This window comes from Manacus candei, unplaced genomic scaffold (genome assembly GCF_025592945.1).
Source record: "Manacus candei isolate 608988 ecotype Guabito, Panama unplaced genomic scaffold, ASM2559294v1 h1tg000017l, whole genome shotgun sequence".
Taxonomy (NCBI): Eukaryota; Metazoa; Chordata; class Aves; order Passeriformes; family Pipridae; genus Manacus; species Manacus candei.
Genome location: NW_026138065.1, coordinates 25,330,153 through 25,352,123, shown reverse-complemented (window position 1 = coordinate 25,352,123; position 21,971 = coordinate 25,330,153). Strand labels below are relative to the sequence as shown.

The window sequence follows — 21,971 nt, the reverse complement described above, 5'->3', positions numbered from 1 at the left end:
GTTTTCTTCCACAGAAGCAAAGCGCTAATCAGGAGAGGAAACAGGAGCTGAATTACCCCACCCACCTCCACAGCCCCTGCTAAAGCCATTTATCACAATGTTTCTCAACCTTCTTGAGTTGGCAGCTTTTTAGGACTTGTTTTTGCAACCTTTCGCAAAAACCTATTAAAAATGGTATAATAACAAAGTAACAATAATGCTTGTCTTAAGCACAGGTGTGGTAGGGACACATGAGAGTTCCCCAGACAGCCCTGGGCTGTCAGATCTGGCTGCCGGACAGAAAAAGATTAACTTTGACCAGAAATGTTGTAAGTACTCCAGAGCAAAACAAATTTAGGGGAGTTCATGGCCAGCACTGGGCAGTGTGTTAAGGTTGTGTTTCCTGAATATTGATTTTGTCAATTTAAAGTGAGTTACATTCGATGAAAGATAGGTACTGGTATCAGAATTGTCATCTTTTAATATTTATATTTAAAAAAATTAAAATCTCCATCTTATTACATCAGAAGAAATAAGAGATGGACAGAAACAGTGTGAAAATGACTGTAAGAATTTTTTTTGCCTAGTCAATGGAATTTTAGTTCATTTTTTGGTCTCTAAATGCTATTGGAACGAGAACACTTCTGAGATGATTTTATTTGTCAGCCACAAACATTTTCAGGTAAAATCAAAAATAGGAGGACAAAAAATGCAAGATAGATATTGAATATGCAAATATTATTAAGCAACCATACAAAATAAAGGTAAAAGGATTTAGAGTAAAATTTAATGTTTCAAGAAGTATCTGCAGATCATTAACTAAAAAAAGAGGCTAGCTATAGCCTGAATTTAATTCCATAGACTTGAGTTATCTGAGGACTACTGTGAAACCTGTTTTCATATGGTGTTGAGAAAGCACACAGTTATGTGTGTCCAGATGAGTTAGCTTAAATATCAGGACACATAATAATGCCAGCAATTTGTAATATCACAGGCAGCAACTGTTAATAACCAACTGGTTAATAACAATGCAGGGGACTCCAATGGTCACCAATTCTGAACTGTAAGTCTTGGGATATTAACTAGAGTTAATATACCAGTGGGATTTTTTAAAAATATATTTTATTAAATTAAAGGTATTTTAATATCCTGAAATACTAAATTCAGTGCCTCCAGAGGCAGAAATTCAGAACCTCCAGAGGGGTTCATTGTTTGGAGAGAGTTCCTCTGTAAAGTCAACCTGTTCTGCCAAGGCCAGACAGTACAGCTGAACTCCCTGGGACTACTTAAGTAACACCAACAAGCAAGCACAAACTGTAGGACTATCCCTGGCTGTCACTTAGAGCTACTTGAGATATCAGTCCTATAGAAAACCCCAGATTCCCCTTGGATATACTCAGATTTTACAGAGTGCAGACAATATTATTCATATTGAAATTTTACTTCACCAGCTACTTATATTTTCCCTTAAGCTTAAGCAATTTTTACTGCTAAGTGTGCGTCCTGAGGAGACTTCAGAACCATAACTTACACCTGATGAAATTTTTCCTGGCCCTTGTTGAAGAAGAGTGAAATGATCCCATTTTTGGTTATCGTGTTGTTTTCCACCATTCTCCTGAGTCTTGTCATAGCTAACACTCACTTCCCATTGCTTTTTGAATGGCTTCCTCCCAAACCCCTGCCCCGTTCTCTGCCTTCAGCTGAAGAGCATTTTGGAGACAGGAATCAGAGAAGGAAAGGTGTTTTTATCCTCTGGAAGAGTCATTGTCTCTGAAAGTGTCTCTGGATGTGGCACTTGGGGATACAGTTTAGGGGGATTATTGTGGTGCTGGGGTGATAGTTGGACTAGAGGATCTTGAAGGTCTTGTCCAACCCTGATGATTCTGTTATTCTCATTAAAATGAAAGCCTAGAGAATTATTTTCTCAGTTTTATGTTGTGAGATTGAGATGTTTTATGTAGATATAGGCAAATTTCAGACACTGGAAACCTAACTTGCAGCAGTGCACAGGTAATATCATTTTGATGGTCATGGTCCTGACTGGATTTCCTATTTGTCCCATTTATTAGTTGTCCTGTGGTGGTCCCATAAATATTTCTGAAATAATTTCTCAAGTGTATACCAATTATCACTGGTAGAATTGCAATAAACAGTTCTTAATGGCTCAATAGGTTTCTAATCCAGGTTCAGTAAGCATTTTCAAACCAAAACCATTTCTCTGAAAGCAAGTTTATTCTCTAAATGAGATTTCAACTGAAAACCTTCATGTTTAAGCATATTAATTGTAGGATTCTTCTGCCAACAACATGAAGCAGGCTCACTCCAAGGAATAGTTACTGTAATTTAGACAACTACTGAAAACAGTTTTTAACATAATGGCTGTAAACTGTGCAATAGAAATATAGCAAAAATCTTAGCTGGAACCAAAATATACATTATCTGAAGTCAGAAATTAAGTTTCACTTGCATTCTTTTGCATAGTAAATTATCAAGTGTCTCTCAGATAAAGTTGATTGCCTTAACTAAAGAACAAATTTATTCTGGCTGCATTTATTAAAATCTATATTTACACATGATTCCTGTTTGACTGAGTAACTTTTAATCTCATTTAAATGTCTCTTACTGCATCACATAGTGAAAAATACAATGAATGTATGAGAAAATATAACTGGACCTCTTTGGTATAAAAATAGGAGAGATACAAAATAAATTTTTTTAAAATTTGCTTGTGAAAATAAAAAATTTTTAAGCCAAAATAGACAGAATAAATAGTAAAATATATATATTTTTAATAATTCACACATGAATGCCCATTTCCTGCAATCACTTAGGGGAAAAAAAGCTTGCCATACTTACTCTTAATTCAAACATTATAGCTACAAAATTAAACCCCCAAACAAACAAACAAACAAACAAACAGCAACAAATTGTTGGTTGGTTGGTTGGTTGGTGTTTCTTTTTATATGGGATTTTTGATGTGTCTGCGCGGCACTGCCAGATTTCTGTATGGGACAATGGTGGTCTTGTCTTTAGGGAATTTTCCTTCGTTTAGAAAGCTTTATTAGAACAGAGTATCACTTGTCAGCCTGTACCCAAATTCAGACAATTTGGGACGTCCATAAAGACTGTGCAAACACAAACACGACTGTATTTCACACTTAAAGCACTTCATCACTCTTAAGATCCCAACGCTGGAAACAACTTATTTGAACACTAAACCTCACTGTTAAGGACAATGTGTTAATTTTTTCACAACCCATTTTTCATCTGCCCGCTCAAATATTGCTTAGACTTCCTGATTTCAAAATCTGGCCAGGAACTCGAATGGCCTTTCTGAGAAGGTTGCCTCAAAAGGACAAGGGTAACCACATGCTGCTGCTTTTTAGTCCTTTTTTATTTCTCTTCCGGAGAGAGAGGGGCTGGTTTTACTGCATTTTTTCCATGTTTTGGGTTTGTTGGGCGCTGCAGGTGCAGGGCTGCAGGGAGCACAGCCTGGTCTCCGGTCAGTGTGGGAGCACTCGCGGTCTCGCCACCTCAAAAGCCGCCTCCGCTCCCTCCCCCTCCCCCCCTTTTCTTCTTTTGGAGAGATTGGGGATATTTTTAGTGTCTTTTAACATCATTTTTACCACATTCTGCCTTTGTTTAGTGCTGGAAGTGCAGTGCTGGAGGTAGCACAGCCTGTTGTTCGGTCGGTGTAGGAACACCGGCGGTATCGCCGCCTCCGCTTCCTCCCCACTTTTTTATTTTTCTTTTTGAGAGAGAGAAGTATGTTTACTGCCTTTTTACTACATTCTGGCGTTGTTGAATGCTGGAGGCGCAGGGCTGGAGGGAGCACAGGCTGCTGTTCGGCCAGTGCAGGAGCACTCGCGGTGCCGGAGGCGGCTCTGGAGGCGGCGAGACCGCGAGTGCTCCGTAAACAAAACGGGGGTTTTGTTTACCACCCTGCGGCGGGGCCCGTGTGGCGCAGGCGGCTTGAGCCTGCCCCCACCGCCACGACGACGACAGCGACAACGACCTTCCCTCCCGGCCATCCTCCCCCGGCCGCCGTGAGGGGAGGCGGGAGGGGCGGGGAAGGCGCTCCACTCCCCCCTCGCCACCCTCACGTCGGGGCGGGGCCGTGCGCGCGCCCCACGGCGGCGGGGGGGGCCGGACCGCGCCATCGTGCGGCCGGCCAATGGCGTGCGGCCACCCCGCGATTCAAACGGCGCCTCGCGGCCAATGGGCGCGGTTGGCGGGCGGGCGAGGGGGCGGGGCCGTGCGCGCGGCCGTAACCGTCGCTCGGTGGGGCGGTTGTTCCCTCAGCGCAGCGCGGCGCGCGCTCGGGCCCCGCTCCCGCCGCTCCGCGGATCCGCCTCCGGCACGGCACGGCCCGGCCCGGCCCCGCGCGGGCGGGCTCCAGGTAACGGGGATGGCGCCACGCGCGGGCCGGGATAACGCCCCCCCCCTCCCAAACCCTTCCCCACGGCTTTCCCTCTGCGGCCTTCCCCGTGGCGGGGGAGCGCTCCCGCCGAGCGCCGCCGCGCTCGGGCTTCTCTCGCGGCGGGCGGCGGAGCGGCGCGAGCCGCTAGTTCGGGCCCCGGGGTTGGCGGGGCCGGCCGCCTCCGCTTTGTTCGCCGCCGCCGCGCCGGGCCCTGCGCCGGGATAGGCCGCCGAGGGGCGGTGCGGCCCCTCCCTTCCCCCGCGGCGGAGGCCCCGCGCCAGGCCCGGGCCGGGAGCGCGGGCGGGGCGGGGCCGGGGGGCTGGGCCTTGCCCGGCACGTGGGTCCCTTCCTGTCAACAGCGCCCCGCCGCCGCCGCCCGGGCCCTGCGCGGGGAGTGCGAGCTTCTGCCGCGTCCCCGCCGCTCGCCGTGCTTCCGCTGGAGAGCCTCTTTAAAGGGGAAATCCCTCGTTTCCCAGGCCCAGGGTTGATGGGTTGTTATTTTTGCTTTGAGGCTGATGTGTGCTTGTTTGGAGTGGTGGCGCTGATTTGGCTTGGACAGGGGGAGGTCCCTCCACCGTCTGGAGGTGAAGAGCTGGAAATGTGGAGAGTTTAGTGGTGATGCTGAAAAGGTCCTGCACAGCTCAGTCTCTGGTGAATTCAGTAGCAACTTTCCGTGTAGGCTGTCTTGTTAGCCTCGACTATCGGTGTTCTCTTCTGCATTTCTTCTTGCATTCAAATGGCTTCTTCCTCTGATTTAGAGAACATTATCTAGCAGTGCTGAGGTCTCAGAACTACTAAGAGGAACCACTTAATATGTGTGAACTGTGATCTTCGAAGAGGGAAAGCTTGTTTAGTGTTTATTTATGTATTCTTAAAACTGAGTACCCAACCTCTGATGATGGGGTATGATCTTCTAGTGGCTGCAAGCTGGCAGTCTTATTTTCTCCACAGTGAAATATCTTTCCACATCTCTAGTGAGAGCTATTAAGAGAGACCAGAAATGGATGCATGGGGTAATATGTTTCTCAGCCATGTTTCTCTTTACTTATTTCATTCTTGGTTGACTCAGCAGTAACTTTTCTTCTTGGCTAACTTTTAACCTCCAGGGAGTTTTGTGTTAATTATCTTGCTTGGTATAGGATACAAAATCTTTTTTTTCCATTCCCTTTGAGTCTGGGTTTCTAAAGGAAAATAATAATGGTGCAGAAAACACAAATTTCATCTCATAAACAACTATAGTTGCAATCTGATGTCTGTACAGCGCAGGGTTCATCATATGCAATAATCTTCCTTGGATACATAATTTGAAGCCCTGTGAATTGAAAGTCTTGTGTAGGAGTACTGTAAACATTAGGCTGATGCCAGCTGATACCCTGAAAATTAGCAGGGGTGTGTGTAGAGCTTGAAAGAGCAGTAAATTCAAAATGTAATCTCTTAGGTGTGGTTTTTTTTAAAGACTTTCTGGCTTTACTTTTTTTGATGTCAGTAATCTTGTCTGTTATCTGAACAGATGAAGGCTGCCTTTAAATGGTGTAGCTTTTAGAAGTGGGATAGAAGGAATGAGGATTGTAAACCCCCTTCACAGGAGGAGCTGGGGTGCAGAACAAGGTGGTTACTTTTGATAGGGTAAGAAGTTATATTTACTTCTTTTAGTGTTTAATGTTTGAGCTTATCATTAAGCTTTAATATTTAAGGAAAAGAATTGCAAAATGTTTTCCCATTAATAAGATTGTCCATTACTGTTGAGTCAGAGGATAATATTTGCACTTGCTTAAAGTTATTTATTAATCAGGAATTTCATATCAGTGATATCTACATCGGGCTGAATTACATAACATTGATTTAGTTACAGGTCTTCCAACCACATTTTTCAACTTCTTAAAACTAACCAGCTTCTTTTTAGAACCAAGTTGGAGGAGGGGAAGGTCTTCCTGCCTTTCACAAGAATTAAATCATCAGGTTACCTCTTCTTTGAGCTGTTTTTATGTTGGCATACAAAACTGTTGGATTTTGAAGTCTAGCAGAGAATTGCATTTCATTATCCCTATGAAATTATATCTGACTTTTGAAGTGGTTGTTAAAAATCGTAAAAATCAGTGTACATGTCCTTAATAACAACTTTTGAAAAAATGTTTCCCTTTTGCAAAAAGGACTTACCCTCCAAAGATTCTGTATTTCACACCTTTGTCTGAGGATCTGCCAGCTTTGTCCTGGTCAGGCTCTAAATTTACAGATGATGGCTGAGGTGCTCCAGGTCAAGAGAAGAAACCGTTGGCTGGAGTGTAGGAAGTACAACAGCAGAGAGGAAATGAAGTTATGTGTGAGGTTATGACATCTAGTGAAAGCTGGAGGACTGGTATTTAGACTATTTATGGAAGAGAAGGAAGAAGCTGTAATTGTGGGAGGCTGGGGAAAGAGCAGCAGTAGACATGGATCTGCTGAAGAACTGTCTTTTGGGTGAGAAAACTGGCCAAGGAGACATTATGGGGATTGAGATCAGACTTGAGCCCAGAGGTGGCAAAGAGGGACTGGAACTGCTTGGGTGAACAAGGGCAGAAAAGAGAGGAAATCCTGAAAGAATGGGGGGATAAGGAGAGAATGAAGAATTTGAAATGAAAATACGGAAGTTGCATTTCATGGAGTCATCAGAAACAGGGCTGTGTGTTTGAGTGGGTTAAACTGACTGGGATAAAACAGTTGAAGGAGTGGGAATTCAGAAAGAATAAGACATTAACAGGAAACTGTGACAAGAACACTAGTTAGAAGGCAGAGGAGCTGGAAGAGCATGTGCCTACAAGCATAGACTAGAATTCTGATAATTTTTCCAGCTGACAAGTGTCAGTGAAATAAAATTGTAAAACTTACTCTTTTTTCTCCTGCAAATGTTTTACAGCAGAGGAGGTGGCCAGATGTTTCTGTTTTGAAGCAGTTAGGAATATTAGTGGTAAAATCCATATGAGGGAGTTTTGCTGAGTTTTTCGTTTCTTTGACTTGGAGAGCTACACACGTGAAAAAACTTAACAGCAGCATCTTCTGAAAATGCCAGAATGAATGTTGATTAAAAAACCTCACTGAGCTTCATCCTCCAAGAATCTAATCTAACTTTTCCTTGCAGGTTAGTTAATGTGTAATGAATGAGTATCTTGTTAAATACTTGCTTTCACCTCAGTTTGTGTGGCTTCACATCTTATTTATAGCAAACAAGTTAAAATGTCCCTCTCCCCCCATCCATTCTAAGTTCCTGTGTTCACTGTACAGATGGTGCTAATACATACATGGGTATATATTTTACCTTAGACTTTTCAGGTAACCTCACTTGATATGTGAGACCTGAGACTAGGAAATTCAGGTTGAAAGTATGTTCTGCTTTGGATATTTATTTTCAGAAGGCAATGACACAATACAGAGCATTTTACAAACAGTTATACAGGACTTTACATTTAAAACCAATTTTCTGTAAATTGTAGTTGTGGGTTTTTTTCCACCACTTGGTGTGGTGAACCAAGGGTAGTACTCACTTGCACCATGTTTTACTAATATCAAGTAAAAACCTTATGGTGCTGAAAGGGGGATAGAATTTAGTTTTTCAGGTTACTGTGTGATTGCTCTGATACCGTACTTTGTTTTCCTATGGGCCCCTGCAAAAGGCAGTACAAGCCTTGTGCTAAATAGGTGGAGAAGAGAAAATAACTCTGCCCAGACAGGAACCTAAATTCTGAAGTTTCATAACTTTTGAATGTTTGGCATAATAAATTGAAAAAAAAAAGTGTAATGTGACAAAAAAATGTAAGTGTTGAAGAGATTGGGAATGTTTAATATTTAGAAATCATCACATCTGTAATATCAGTATAACCACAGGGAAAGTGGCTTAGAGGACTGTTAAATACCATCTAATTTGCATTTCCCCCTCTAGATAAGATGAGCTGCATTATGTAATTTTGGTCAAATATGTGCTCTGCCTGGTGATGGAGGTTGTATATCATAGTTGAGTACTAGTCTAATACATTTGAACAGTTTTCCAGAATATGTATCTTCAGTCTTCACTCTATTTGGAAAACAGATAATTGCTGTTTTCTTGTCACATAACTTTTTCTCTGTTTAAAGTGGAGAGTTGTTTGAAGTTTCCTCTTTCCAGCCTAAATGATACAGAAAGAGAGTAGGGGGGGAAATGAAGCCTAATGTTTAGCTGTCACGTGCACTGACTGATTTATTTTCTAGGGATACTTTTTGGAAAATGCCGAGCCGGAGGTATGCTGATGGCGAGGTGGTGATGGGCCGTTGGCCGGGAAGTGTCCTGTACTATGAAGTACAAGTGACCAGTTATGATGATGTTGCTCATCTTTATACTGTCAAGTACAAAGATGGAACTGAACTTGCACTGAAAGAAAGTGATATAAGGGTGAGTACACGTGTATGTAAGTATCACTGCTTCTAGTGGAAGATTACACCAACTTTGTGATGTAGCTAAAAGTACAACTCAGGATTGGATAGTCATTTTACAAGTTTTTATTAACTGTGTCTTCAAGGAATTGGTGTTAAATATTAGCTTTTTCCTATGGGACCTCTCAGGTAGTTAAGTTCTGAAACCCCATCTTTAAAGAGGAGTGATTGTTTGCTTTGTGTTGAAAAAAACAGTGATGTGTTTGGGGAAAAACAAGACTGATGGTTTGGGAACTCTATAGCATGATTCTTCATGAAAAATCAGTTTGGGGTGCCTTATAAAGGCAGTAATCAGAGGGCTGATGCTAATTTGACGTTTTTCCACCTCTAAAGAGGAAAATTTGAAAACAAATGGAAGCCTGTAGTTAAGGATCACTGTAAATATAAATAGTGTGTGCCCTTTAAGCACATGCTTAAAGCATCTGCAAATAGCTTGTCCTGCTTTAGGTCCTCAAAGGCTCCTTAAGGTATTTTGCTACATTTGTGACATTTAGAAACACTTGAGAAAGGTTCATGGCATATGCATGTGAGCACATTCCTTCCTCTTTACATATCTTTATTATTTCATTTTTATTACTAATAAAGGCCTTTAAAACTCCATATTTCAGTTTTCACTTCAGTTTAAAATATGATAATGCACGAGAGAAAAAAACCCTGTTTGAATGTTCACTGTAGTTGATTTTTGTGGCCTGTTCTGAAACCTGCATAAGTTCAAAGCCGACTTATGTGTCTTTATGTGAACAGTAGTTTCACTTCTGGGTGGCAGTGTGCATGCCCAGTAACTGGCCTTTTACTTTGGAACCAAAATGTTTCAGCCTTGGGGTAATCACTGCTTCAGGACTTTGTAACCTGTTGTTACTTTCTGCTTGCAGGTTAGCAAACTCGAGCTGAGGAAAAGCCTTTTGTTGTCATGAAACATTTGTGCATTATAAAAGTCTCATTCTGGAAATGTTACATGGGAAACAGAGAAATCAAACAATACTTTTGTGGAAAACTGTTTATGAAATTAGTCATCACATCTAATTAAATGAATTAGCTGACTTGGATTTTTTTACTGTTGATTTGATCTGTGTTTCCTTAAACAGATGATGACATCTTGCTATGTCAAATGCATTAATCAAGCTGAGTAATGGAAATATGGAAATGAGAGCAGTCTCTTAGGGCTTAAGAGACAACTATCAATTCCCTTCCTTATGCAAAGGATTGAGAGGCCTAAGGGCTTGGTGCTCACATTGGTAGTTTACATCCATATCCTGATTTCTGTAGTTCTGTTAGGGATTGTCAGAAGCAGCTGGACCTGGGACAGGATTGTTTGGGAATTACCAGCCAAATGAGTATGCTGCAGTTGCTCTTTTTTAACAGGCTTTGTACAACATCAGTAAAGGAAATTAGAGACAAATCTACAGACCTGTACGCCAGGGTCCTTGTTACAAAAAACCCACCTTGTTTCTAACATTGTTCTTTGGAACACAGATAAGATTTTGCTTTCTTCCCCACTTTCCTTTAGTCTCAGTCATCATTCAAGCAGAGGAAGAGCCAGTCTTCTTCAAGTTCTCCCTCCAGAAGAAGCACCAGCAGATCTCGATCCAGGTCTCCTGGTCGGCCGGGGAGAGGGAGACGTCGTTCTACTTCCCAAAGCAGAGAACATAAAGATGACAAAAAGAAAACCATTCAGGAAACCAGCTTAGCTCTACCAGCGGTATTAATTTTGTTTGTTCTTTGTGTGGGGGCTTCCTGGATTTCTTTCTAAATTCAAATGTTTGCTATTTGTGAAAGTTTGGTTTCGTGTGTACTGGGTTTGTCATTGTAAAGGCCGGCTGTAGGTGATGTTCCTTGAACAACATAATTAGCTGCAAAAGTGTATCTGAGAACTGCCTTTTTTTTTGTCTTTGAAAATAGGGTTTCTGGCTTTCAGAGTTTGAGGAAATTCTTGAAATGTAAACTTACGTTATCAAGGTCCTTTTGAATTTGCTGTGAAGTTCTCAGAATCCAAACACGCACAAATTCTTTTTATCTTTTAATATTAAAGAATTGTTAGTCGTGTGCTTCTACTTGTGAAATGGGGCAAAGGAAGTTAGCCTATTTTTAAGATGTTTTGATCAATACATAGCAGGGAGGTATTAGAATTTTAAATAAAATGAGTTCTATTATATACAGTTTGTTTACAATAGTAATGAAAAATGTGCAGCTTCTGTGTGAGAACTGTTGCAGAATTCAAGTGTGGAATATTTAAATATGACCCTGCTGATTGATACTATTGCAGAACTGTTTTCATTATGAAAATGTCCTGTAAGGATTTCAAAGTTTATCAAATATCTGATGTTTAACTGAAGTTTATTGTGTTTGTTCTTGACATTTTTGTGAAAATTAGAATGAGTGTTAGAAATGGTTCTGGTAATCTGTAAGTGAAGAATAGTAGAAGTGATGTTTCTCTATTAAGAAACAAACAGCATTTCTTCTGCCTCTTGTCCAAGACACAGTCCCTTGAACTGGAAATCTCTTCTGCTGACCTATTAAAAATAGACAGGTGTTGGTTGGGTTTCAACTAAACTAAACCAGATCAATCTAAACTAAATAGATAGGTTCAGTACATTGCTACTACTGAAAGCACTCTTTGGCATAGAAATTGCTGTGGCTTTTGTTTTGCAGTGAGTGCTTTGAGCTGTATGACCCAGTGCATGGCCTGTGGACCATATGCTCATTTTAAGTAGTTTGTAGCCAGCAGCTACACTTTGGTTTTTGTACTTCTTGTACCTTTTAGGACAAAAAGGTTAAAATATCTTTTGGTTTTTTTCTGATGGCTTCTAATTGAGGAGTAGGATGGATCTTTTGGTTGTTGTACAACTGGGATGACCTGGTCCTTTTCAGCCGAGCTTGGGGTGAAATGAAACAGAGCACATGAGTTGTGTCTTCCCAGAGTTGTGTAAGCTAGGCTCATTCAAAGAATTTTTGTAAGGCAATTTATTTCTTCAACGATATTTAATGGAAAAGCAACTCTCAGTCCTGCAGAGCAGTGCCATATATAGGACACTGAAGTTTTCTCTGCTTGCCACTAGCATTATTGAATAGACATGTATTTTGTATTTGGCAGTTCCTAGTGATGAGTTAAAATAACTTGGAAGCTGTATTCTCTCTTAATTTCACAGTTTATTAAAAAAAAAATAACTTCTCCTCTTCCTGTTTGTGAACTGAAACTGTCTGTACTTTGGATATTGAACCCACTTGTTTTCCTGTGGAGAAAACCAGAGCAGTTGCAGTTGACAAAAAAAACTAGACAGCGTTCTTAATTATTCATTATACACTCACACTTAATGCAGCTTTTATTTTCAGAAAGCTAAAACTATATTTCTTCTTTAAACCAGAAGCCGAGCGAGAATAACACCAAAAGGTACAACGGTGAACCTGAAAATACAGAAAAAAATGACACGTCCTGCATAATCTTGGAGGTATGAACATTGTATTTACTTGTAGTTTTATGTTGCATTCAGACTTAGCTATCTCAGAAATTCATAGACAAAGGCACTACAATAATCAAGCAGAAATAGAATGCAGTCTAAAACTTTGAGGTCAAGCAAATTTGCTGTCCAGCAAGCTAATTTCAGGGGAGAGGGAGATGAAGTTGGGAAGGGGAAAATACTAGAGCTGCATAACATTCATTTTTCTTGGTTTGTTTTCTTTTTTCCATTGAACCATCTCTGGTAACTTATGTTCATTCTGATGCTTTTACAATGTGAATATTTGACTGTAGAAAGTGTTTTAAATTTAGCCAAATCAGCTCTTTAGTCCCAATTGTTAGTTAATGCATAGGGTTATTGCAGAAGGGAAAGGAGGAGGGTAGGAATGCATGATCTGAACTGGAACTGCTGCTGCTATGTGAATCACAGCATAGGTGATCACAATGACTCTGGTTTTAGCAGTCCCTTCATGTGAATGCATAAACTTAAGTACTGTAAAAAAGTAGAAGACATTGTACACTGGTGTTTTATAGTGAATAATGTCTTCTGAAATATAAAATACTGGAGTAAAATAAGGTAAAATCACTGGGAATCATTTTAGTAACTTGTTTTTATTCATTAACAGCAAAAGTTAAAACCAGATGTGGAAGTAAAGCATTTTGAACAGTACAGCCTGCGTTCAAGGAAAGATGAAAAGAAGAAAGAAGAGATATATTCGGAGAAAAAGATTTTTACGGCATTAAAAACAATTGAGAAAGCACCATCAAAAACAAAGGAGCTGGAGTTTGGGGGAAGAATTGGTGTGTGTGCAAACTGTCTTTTAATATTTGAAAATTAGTACTGCTTTGTGGGGTTTTTTACTTACTGACCATACTGTCATGTCGAGAACGGTTTTTCCAGTTTTTGGACCCTGGTTTGCAGAATTCAGAGTGGTGTGATAGTGCCTCACTTGATATGATGGCAGTCAAAGAACCATTATTACACTGGTTCTCACGCGAAATATAGTGAAGATCTTGTGCCATCTCTTGCACAGTGAGGTCTAAATATTTCTAAATTAGATTTAGGAAGTTAACTAGCAAAGGTTTTACATTTTTGAAACTTAGGTGCTTTGAACTTGACAGTATTCTTTTTACAGTTTTTTGACCAGTTTTAAGGGGATGCAGTGAGTGTGATCCTTCAGTAGATGGATGACCTTGTGTGGAAGTGAGAAGAAAGTCTCTGTACCATTACGTGACTAGGGATTGCTGCTGTCTTGTTTCAGGAATAGATAGACAACCTTTTCTTTGTTACTGAAGTTAATATCGAGCTTTTTTTTTTCAGTGGGATTGAAACTATATTTTTTAACTTTCTATGTTTATCTTCTAATATTCCATGATGTCTGTTTACAGGGACCTTCATGCTGATGTTTCTCCTTCCTGCTACTGTATTGTACTTGCTGTTGATGTGTAAACAAGATGACCCCAGTCTTTTGAACTTCCCTCCTCTCCCAGCACTTGAAAGTCTTTGGGAGACGAGGGTGTTTGGTGTTTATCTTCTGTGGTTTTTCCTTCAAGCTCTGTTCTACTTGCTGCCAATTGGAAAGGTAGGCTGTTTGGTAGCAGCTGGGGCTTTATGGGCAACGGATCAGTACATCGGGCTGGAGGGTGGGGTGTGTTCTTAATGCAGCAAATTTAAAAGCAAATAATTAGTTTTTCATAATCTGGAATATGGCTACTGCAGATTTCTGTAACCTTAAAAGACCGCAGTTTGTCAAGAATTCATGCATTTCAGAGTCTTTCAGTAGAAGAGGCAGAAAGCATTATATAGGCATTCAGATCAAAGCATGGATAAGACTTGATAGAATTCTAGAAGAATTTCAGGTATTTGACCTTTAAATTCACAAACTGTTTAATACTCAATTTCTTATGGCTATCCAAATTTTAGAATATAATCTTCACTTACAGAAAGCTATAAACCATTCTAGCCATATGTTATATCAGGCAAATGCTCCTTTGCCTTCTTTTGTGATGTTAGGGCTACTAGCAGATTCTGAAGGGACACTAAAGTAGTTTACAATAATTGGAGCAGCTCTGCTTTCTTGAGGCTGGTTAGGAAGAGATTTATTTTTTTAAAATGTTTTTAATTGAAACCGTTAACCTTTTGATATCCAAAGTACCTTTTTTTAGAACAGTACTCAGATTTGATTGTGTCCAGCTGGTTACCTTGATTTGAATGTCTTCCTGGCAGAGATGTACTTGGTTTTCTCCCCCACCAGTGCTCTCAGAAAGTACTTTATTGAACACTAGTATTTTACTCTTCCTAGGTTGTAGAAGGCCTGCCTCTTTCAAATGGAAAGAAACTACAGTACCGGATAAATGGTAAGCATGTTGCAGTTGATTATTCTAGGATTAATTCCATTATGTGATTTGCAGTGCTCAGCACCACAAAATACAAATTATGAAAGATACGTACTATGGTCAAAATGTACGTGTTGTAAATCTGTCATGACATAGGGTGAGCCTTTTCTTAGAAGAAGATGGTTAGTAATCATCCAGAACTAACTGCCCCAAGAGTGAGACATTATGCTATACAGGGCACCTGATCTGCATTCAGTTGTGACTGGTGACTCCTGTCATATTCCTTGCTAAACAGGGAGTTATCTATCAGGAAGTGTTAGTGATGCTTATGTGACAAAGGCTGTTGTTCAGGAGGAGTGATCTGAAGAGATCTCATCCCTTGTGTCTCAGTCATCTTGGATGTCTCTGATTTACAGACTAATAAGAAGTATGTTGTAATTGATTTAAGATGTTACTCCTGCCTGTCAAAGAAGAGTTCAGAGCCCTTAATTAGAACTGATTTCACTTCCTATGAATAAGGCAAGTTTCTCATCTAGTTCAAGAGTGTGGTTTAGCATACTTCAGCAGTCCTGCTTTTTCTGACCTTAATAGGCAAGTGTACTTTGATGCTTTGAACATACTCCAGACTGCCTATTTGATTTAGTCAGTTCAAGGGCATTGTCTGGTAGTAGTGGAATCCAGATGTTAAATTAAAAAGTTGAGGTTTAACATAATCTTAAGATGGACCATTTTAAAGGCAGAATATGGCCTTTTAAAATCTTGGAAACGAGGAATTACATCCTGCAGAAGTGAGTCATGTTGAGGTTATCTCATACCTTTTATGGGACATGACCAGTGACAGGCAGTGGGCACAAACTGAAATACAGGAGGTTCCATCTGAACATCAGGAGGCACTAAACTAGATGAGCTCTGGAGGTCCCTTCTAACCTCAGCCACTGTGACCCTGTGAAAGGGTTCACAGAAGGTCCTTGCATGAGAGCAGTATAGAATTGCCTGCTCATATTAGGGCATCAATCCACATGGTTTGATACTCTCAAAGGCTACAAAAGTTTTGTGTTGATAGTTACTTAATAGTTTAGTAACTGCTATCTGTGTCAAGGTATGTATGAAAACTCAAAGATGAAAATATGGTTATCTGAGTTGTCACACTGATAAGATTTTGTAACCTGCTGTTATCAGTTAGTAGTGTCAGTGTCCATTTTTCCACTACGACCTGAAATTAGATCCTGTGTTATAAAAAATGTAGGAGTGCTCAGAGTGTTCCTCCCTCTTGTCCTTTTGAAGAGGAGCACAATAAATTTCAGGGCTTGGAGTCTCTTAGGTAAATCGCTGTGCCCCAGAAGTTTGGACTGAGAGCATGGGATGTGTAAGGCATTATTGGAATAAGAACAAATCTTGGAAGAAAGGAAAATGCAGAAAGCTTGGACTGGGGAGGTTCTACTAGAAAGGTATTTTTTTTATTTTGACTAATACATCTTTCTTCTACATCCTTTAGGGTTTTATGCTTTTATTTTCACTGCTGCAGCTATTGGAATTTTATTGTACTTTCAGTTTGAACTTCATTATTTGTATGATCACTTCATACAGTTTGCAGTGTCAGCTGCAGCTTTTTCTTTGGCATTGAGCATTTATCTGTATGTTCGGTCCCTGAAAGCACCCGAGGAAGAACTAGCACCAAGTGGAAATTCTGGTGAGTTATAAAATGTTTTGGATAACTTCTTTCTGATTGTCTGCTACAGTTTCATTTTTATGAATTAAAGTGTAGGGTTTAGGACTTTGAATAAAATAGTTTGACTTCTGATTTCTACAAATGTAAAGATAATGTTAAAAGTTAACTGGCAAATTTTTGTTCTCACTTGGATACTCTAAAATGCTTAAAATTTTAGTTGGATTTTCTATGGAATAATATCTTGGCTGGTCTAGTCCCCTGTGATGAGAGGACAGTTCTTTCCTTTCAGTTTTCAGTATATTTTGTCTGAGAGGCTTGTGTAGTTTGCTTCATAGTACCCCTGCCTTTTCTTGAAACAGCTGAGAATTGAAAAAAACCCTGAAAAATGTAAATATTTTATCAGTGGGAAGTCAGGTACAGAACTTAAAATTACATTGTGTTTCTAAACTTTTATTTTACACATGCTTTTAAATCTATTTAACTGAATGGAGTTTTCAAAAAAGATTTTGATTCAGTCATGAGACTGCCTTCCTAGAAAGTATCAATTATATGCATATGTTTTTGTAGGACAAAGGATAGATTGAGAAGTCCATTAGCATTGAAACTGCTTTTATAAATGTCCATAGGGTGACTAAGAAGGGATGTTTACGGACAGAACACTTACTGTATTACAATGAAGTATTCAAATACCCTTAGTTCTGTTAGTGCAGCATGTTATGTGTGTGAAGGGAAATAAATTATCATTTTTTTTTCTTCAAAAAGTGCACTTCTAGTCTCTGCAGGTAGCATAGTAGCATTTGGTAAGTGTTCTGCAAAGTGCTTATTTTTTGCAAACTCAGTCCAGGGTGTCTTGAAGTCCAGGCATTTTGCTTCTTCATCTCTTTTAATGAACAGGTAATCATAGCTAAAGGAATTTTTTCTCCCAGAAAAAAGCAATGAAATAGGAGGGAAAGTAGAATTAATTAATGCCATAAGATCATGTTCGTGGAGACTGTGATGTGAGCTTCAGGATGAGGCTGAAAATAAGGAACAGGTGTCAGGGAGAAATAAGCCAATAGAAACTTCTAAAGTGTTTAGTCCTCCTAATAAATAAAATATTTGGGCATCTTAAAATATCAAGTGTATGAATTTTGCTTTGTATTTTGCATATACTCTTCATTTTTTTTCCAATATAAAGGTTTTTAAAAATTGATAATGAGAGAGTAGGATCTTATTTGTGGTGCTGAGTGTAGTGGCAGATGAAAGTAACAGTATTGGTAACAGAGGCTGTGTCTTATCCACAGGGTATTTCATTTATGATTTCTTTATTGGACATGAATTAAACCCTCGTATTGGCAGTTTTGACCTCAAATACTTCTGTGAGTTGCGTCCAGGATTAATTGGCTGGGTGAGTCAGTAATCCTAGTTATTTTATTTGCTTAAATATTACACAGAGATCTTGGGTTTTTTATGTATAGTTGGTGTTAAGGATTTTATATATATTTATAAATGAGGAGGGGGGGAAAGGACTGAAAAACATTTACACATTGCCAGACTTTTAATGACCATTTTTATTCACTTTAGGGAAATTTCTAGCTTCTTTGCTTTGTGGGAAATGAAAACCCTTCTTTAAATATTCATATATTGAGGTTATATGGCTTCAGAAATGTGGTTACTTGCAAACTGTAGCTTTTTTTTTTAAAACTCAAACATTGTTCAAAAATATCTGTGTTAGTGTCCTATAATGTAACTGAAAAGACCACTTGGAACAAGGAAATATTTAAATAAAATATTTTCTGGACTAGGTTGTTATAAACTTGGCAATGCTCTTGGCTGAGATGAAGATACACAATCTAAGTATGCCATCCCTGTCAATGATACTTGTGAACAGCTTTCAGCTTCTGTATGTGGTGGATGCTCTTTGGAACGAGGTAAATGACAGTCTTGTTAAACTGTGTTAGCATTTCTAAGTACAGTGTCAAATGAAGGAGGCTTTTAAAATTCTAAATTCCTTCCTCCTTGCTTTTAGGAAGCTGTTTTGACTACAATGGATATTACCCATGATGGATTTGGATTCATGCTGGCATTTGGAGATTTGGTGTGGGTTCCATTTGTCTACAGTCTGCAGGCCTTCTATTTAGTGGGTCATCCTACTGTGATTTCTTGGCCCGTTGCTGCCGCAATTACTGTTATGAACTGTAAGTTACAGTAAATGTTATTGTTACTGTTAGTTACAACCTAGTACTGATTTCGTTTGGAGGTGTGAGGTGGAGCTTTAGCTCGGAGGGCAGTGATCATATTTTCTATATTAGAGCTGGTGGAAGCATGTGCCTTGCTACTGTTTAATGTAAAGAATGTATTTATTAAATGAAGGGTAGATGAGACTGAACACCTGACTGTTCTGTTGAGAGGCATCTTTAGGTGGACGCTCTCTGGAGTTAAGTGACTTGAAATGTTTTGAATTTGACTTTGAAACATACCTGTTAATCTGAATGACTGTAAATGACTCAAAAAAGAAGTCAGTGCTTTGTTGGCTGTGCTTTACTTTTTCCCTAGGTTCAGTGTTTGCATCTCCTTCCCTGATGCCCAAGTTACATACACATGTCAAAGGAAAACATCTTTTTTCTAGCCGAGTGCTTTGAGAAAGGATCTTGCTTTGAGAAATGATCTTGGGTCTCCTCTTTAGGCGACCTTAAGTTTGCACCAACATAGCCTTGTAATTTGTCCCTTTTACCTGAATAGTAAACCTAAAAAACCCGCCTGTTTTTTGTAGACATGGCAAAGAATTTAAGCACTTGGAAAAAAAGAAAAGGGGTACAACTTAAGATGTGCAATACTGAGAAATACAACAGCATTTTTTCATCTTCAGTTAATGTTTTTTCTTGGGTTTTTATTTTTTTTTTCTTTTAAGAACGTCATTATTTGAAATATGTTGTGATCATCTTTTCTCAGTACAGCCTTGGTAAAAGCAAATTTAACCTGCTGTGTGAAGATGGTGGGGGAAATTAATTTCAAAATCAGATAGTTCATTGTCTGATTCTTTTATTGCTGTGAACTTGTAAATACTTGGTCAGTTTACAGAGTAGGCACTGTAGCAAAATACTGGGCTGCTAAAAAAGCTGTTATTTTACAAAGTGCAGCACATCACCTTTATGTGAATTTCACACTCAGTGTTACATTAATAAACTATATCAGATACAAATGTAAAAAATAGATGTGAAAATAAAGCTTCTCCAAAATCTTATAAAAGTTAGTAAGCTGTAAGAGCAGTTTTCCGATGGCATTTCTGTCTTGTTAGAATTCTGTGAAGAAAATTCTGGGAGAAAATATCAGTTGCATCTCTGAGGAAAAGGCTGAAGTGATAAGAGTGAGTTCTTTTGTTGAAACAAAGAGAAGTGGAAAGTACTGAAAATGCAAAATAAATCATATTTCTTTTCAGGTATTGGGTATTACATATTCCGTAGTGCAAATTCTCAGAAAAATAATTTCCGAAGGAATCCCGCAGATCCCAAATTGGCCAGTAAGTACATTTCTTATTCAGTTGCTATACAATGTGTCTTTGTGGTATTTAAATATATATTTCAGTCGTTGTATTGACTACAATACTCTATTCACAGATCTGAAATTTATACCCACTGCAACTGGAAAAGGGCTTCTTGTCACGGGTTGGTGGGGTTTTGTTCGTCACCCTAATTATCTCGGTGATATCATCATGGCTCTAGCATGGTCCCTACCCTGTGGTAAGTTTCTGAAAGTAAAGTGGATTTTATAAAAAATGATTTTATGTTTTGGGATCTGGCTGGATTTGAAACGTAAAGTGATAATTATTTGGGATATTAAACCCTATAACCCACTGAATGGCCAATTTCTGTGTCATAAGTTTAATGCAACGCCTGTTTTCTCTTTCATCTTCCCCTTTCTATCTTGCTGTACATTTGACATACTATAGATTTTACTTGCATTTCTAACACTTTATCATTCAATAACGATGGGACTTGCTTCCTAATTAGTTGTTCCTTAAATTTTTTAGGCTAATGGGTGTGCTATAGTGTTCTCAAATGAAGTTCCCTGAAAGTGGGAGTTTGCTTGTACACCAGGGGCTACCACATGTAAGGATGACTAAGCAAAATACATTTTAAAAAAAAGTCATCAGACACAAAGGAGTGAAATTCTGTCTCAGTTTTGGTTAGTGAATACACACTCTTCCTTGCACTGGGAACCCCGGAGCTGGGCACAGCACTCCAGGTGGGATCTCAGGACACCAGAGCAGTGGGGTGGAATCAGCTCTCTTGACCTGCTGGGCACACTTCTCTTGCTGCAGCCCAGAATATTTGGTTTTCTGGGCTGCAGTCACACATTTCTGGGTCATTTTCCAGTTTTTTCCACCTACAAGTCAAATACCGTGGTCTGAGCAAAACTGGACTCACGTCTACAGCAAAACCAGAGAAAACCTTGTGTGGGGCAGTTCAGTGCTGCAGAGGTTTAACTAGAAAAAGTGTGGGTTTGATAAGCTTTGCATGCATTGAGAGTGAAGTTGGTAGATTTTGTGACTTTAAATTTTAAGGATGACTTCTTGTGGATTTGTGGGTCTTTTCCTATCTGCATGTAAACATGTCACACAACTGTCCTGTTGAGTGTTTGATGCTTTAGGAATATAAGATGCTTCAGTCTTTAACAAGTATGTGTCACCAGCTTAATACATGTTAATAGCTAACATCTCTGGATTTTTTTTTTTTTTTCTGTGTCTAAATTGAATTTCTCACTTTACTTTACAGGTTTTAACCACATTTTGCCGTATTTCTACGTGATATATTTCATCTGCTTGCTTGTTCATCGAGAAGCTCGTGATGAACATCACTGTAAGCAAAAATATGGCTTGGCATGGGAAAGGTATTGCCAGCGTGTACCATACCGCATATTTCCTTACATCTACTAGAGCACTCCAGGTTCCTGATTGGAAAGTTCCTTCTAAAGTTAGTTTCTTTGCAGATAAAATATACCTCTTACCTTTGCACTTGGTCATTTGTCATTTAGGCTTTTTTAAGAAAAAAAAAAAAAAGGCCAAACTTTGGAGTGCATCAAAGGTATTTACAAGTAAGCTTAAATACATGAGTTATGTGAACTGACTGGCTGTGACTTCAATTCTTAAAATATTGTGAATTTTAAAAACTCTTGGAGCCCTAATTTTTCAAGCTAAATTTTATCTAGAATTCCGAGTTTACATTTTTTTTTTTTATTGCGTTTAATTAAGCACTGTGATGTAAAGTATATTATTTTCTTAATACAATAAATGCTGAAATTCCATCCAGTTCATTTTTTGGTGTTACTTGTACCATCTGACTTCAGATGTCCAATTTAGTTGCCTGAATTGGAGGAGCAGCAGGGTCTTTTTGGTCAGTGAGCTGGCAGCAGAGGATTTGACCCACATGAGGGGCCTGCAGCCCAGGGCCTGGAGCTGGCACAGCTCAGCTAGCTGGTTGTTCCCCTCCTGGCTTTTCATTAATGGGATTTTTTTTGGTCAGGGAGGCTCAGGTGACCACTCCTGCCCTGCACCTGCAGGAGGGACTGAGGGATATAGAACTGGGAGAAGGGAAGGGGCACAGCTGTCCCCTCCTCCCGTCCCATTCTTGAGGCAGTTTCAGCACAGACCGAGGGGAGCTCTGAAGCTGCTGCCTGGCAGTGCCCCTGGCCCT

The 21,971-nt window shown here is 39.6% G+C and overlaps 1 protein-coding gene across 4 annotated transcripts; it reads left to right on the top strand.

Annotated features, from left to right (window-relative positions):
* Nucleotides 1-4,222: 4,222 nt before the first annotated feature.
* Nucleotides 4,223-21,586, top strand: LBR (lamin B receptor). 4 transcript variants are annotated; one of them, XM_051783408.1, is made up of 15 exons: nt 4,774-5,028; nt 5,910-6,025; nt 8,618-8,798; nt 10,347-10,538; nt 12,202-12,285; nt 12,920-13,094; nt 13,683-13,876; nt 14,597-14,651; nt 16,126-16,320; nt 17,583-17,686; nt 18,084-18,209; nt 18,308-18,476; nt 19,718-19,798; nt 19,896-20,018; nt 21,054-21,586. In XM_051783408.1, exons 3-15 carry the CDS (start codon nt 8,634-8,636, stop codon nt 21,212-21,214), a joined length of 1,824 nt encoding a protein of 607 aa, XP_051639368.1. In that variant the 5' UTR covers nt 4,774-5,028; nt 5,910-6,025; nt 8,618-8,633; the 3' UTR covers nt 21,215-21,586. The 4 variants fall into 4 exon arrangements, with proteins under 4 accessions (XP_051639367.1, XP_051639368.1, XP_051639369.1 ...); XM_051783407.1 differs by lacking the exons at nt 4,774-5,028; nt 5,910-6,025 and adding an exon at nt 4,223-4,378; XM_051783409.1 differs by lacking the exons at nt 4,774-5,028; nt 5,910-6,025 and adding an exon at nt 6,329-7,514.
* Nucleotides 21,587-21,971: the final 385 nt, after the last annotated feature.

Excerpts from the sequence above, each read along its gene's own strand:
- LBR (XM_051783407.1), top strand. The coding sequence starts at position 8,634 with ATGCCGAGCCGGAGGTATGCTGATGGCGAGGTGGTGATGGGCCGTTGG. Across the intron at positions 10,539-12,201 it reads CCAGCTTAGCTCTACCAGCG|AAGCCGAGCGAGAATAACAC; the intron begins GTATTAATTTTG and ends TCTTTAAACCAG. Across the intron at positions 16,321-17,582 it reads AGCACCAAGTGGAAATTCTG|GGTATTTCATTTATGATTTC; the intron begins GTGAGTTATAAA and ends TCTTATCCACAG.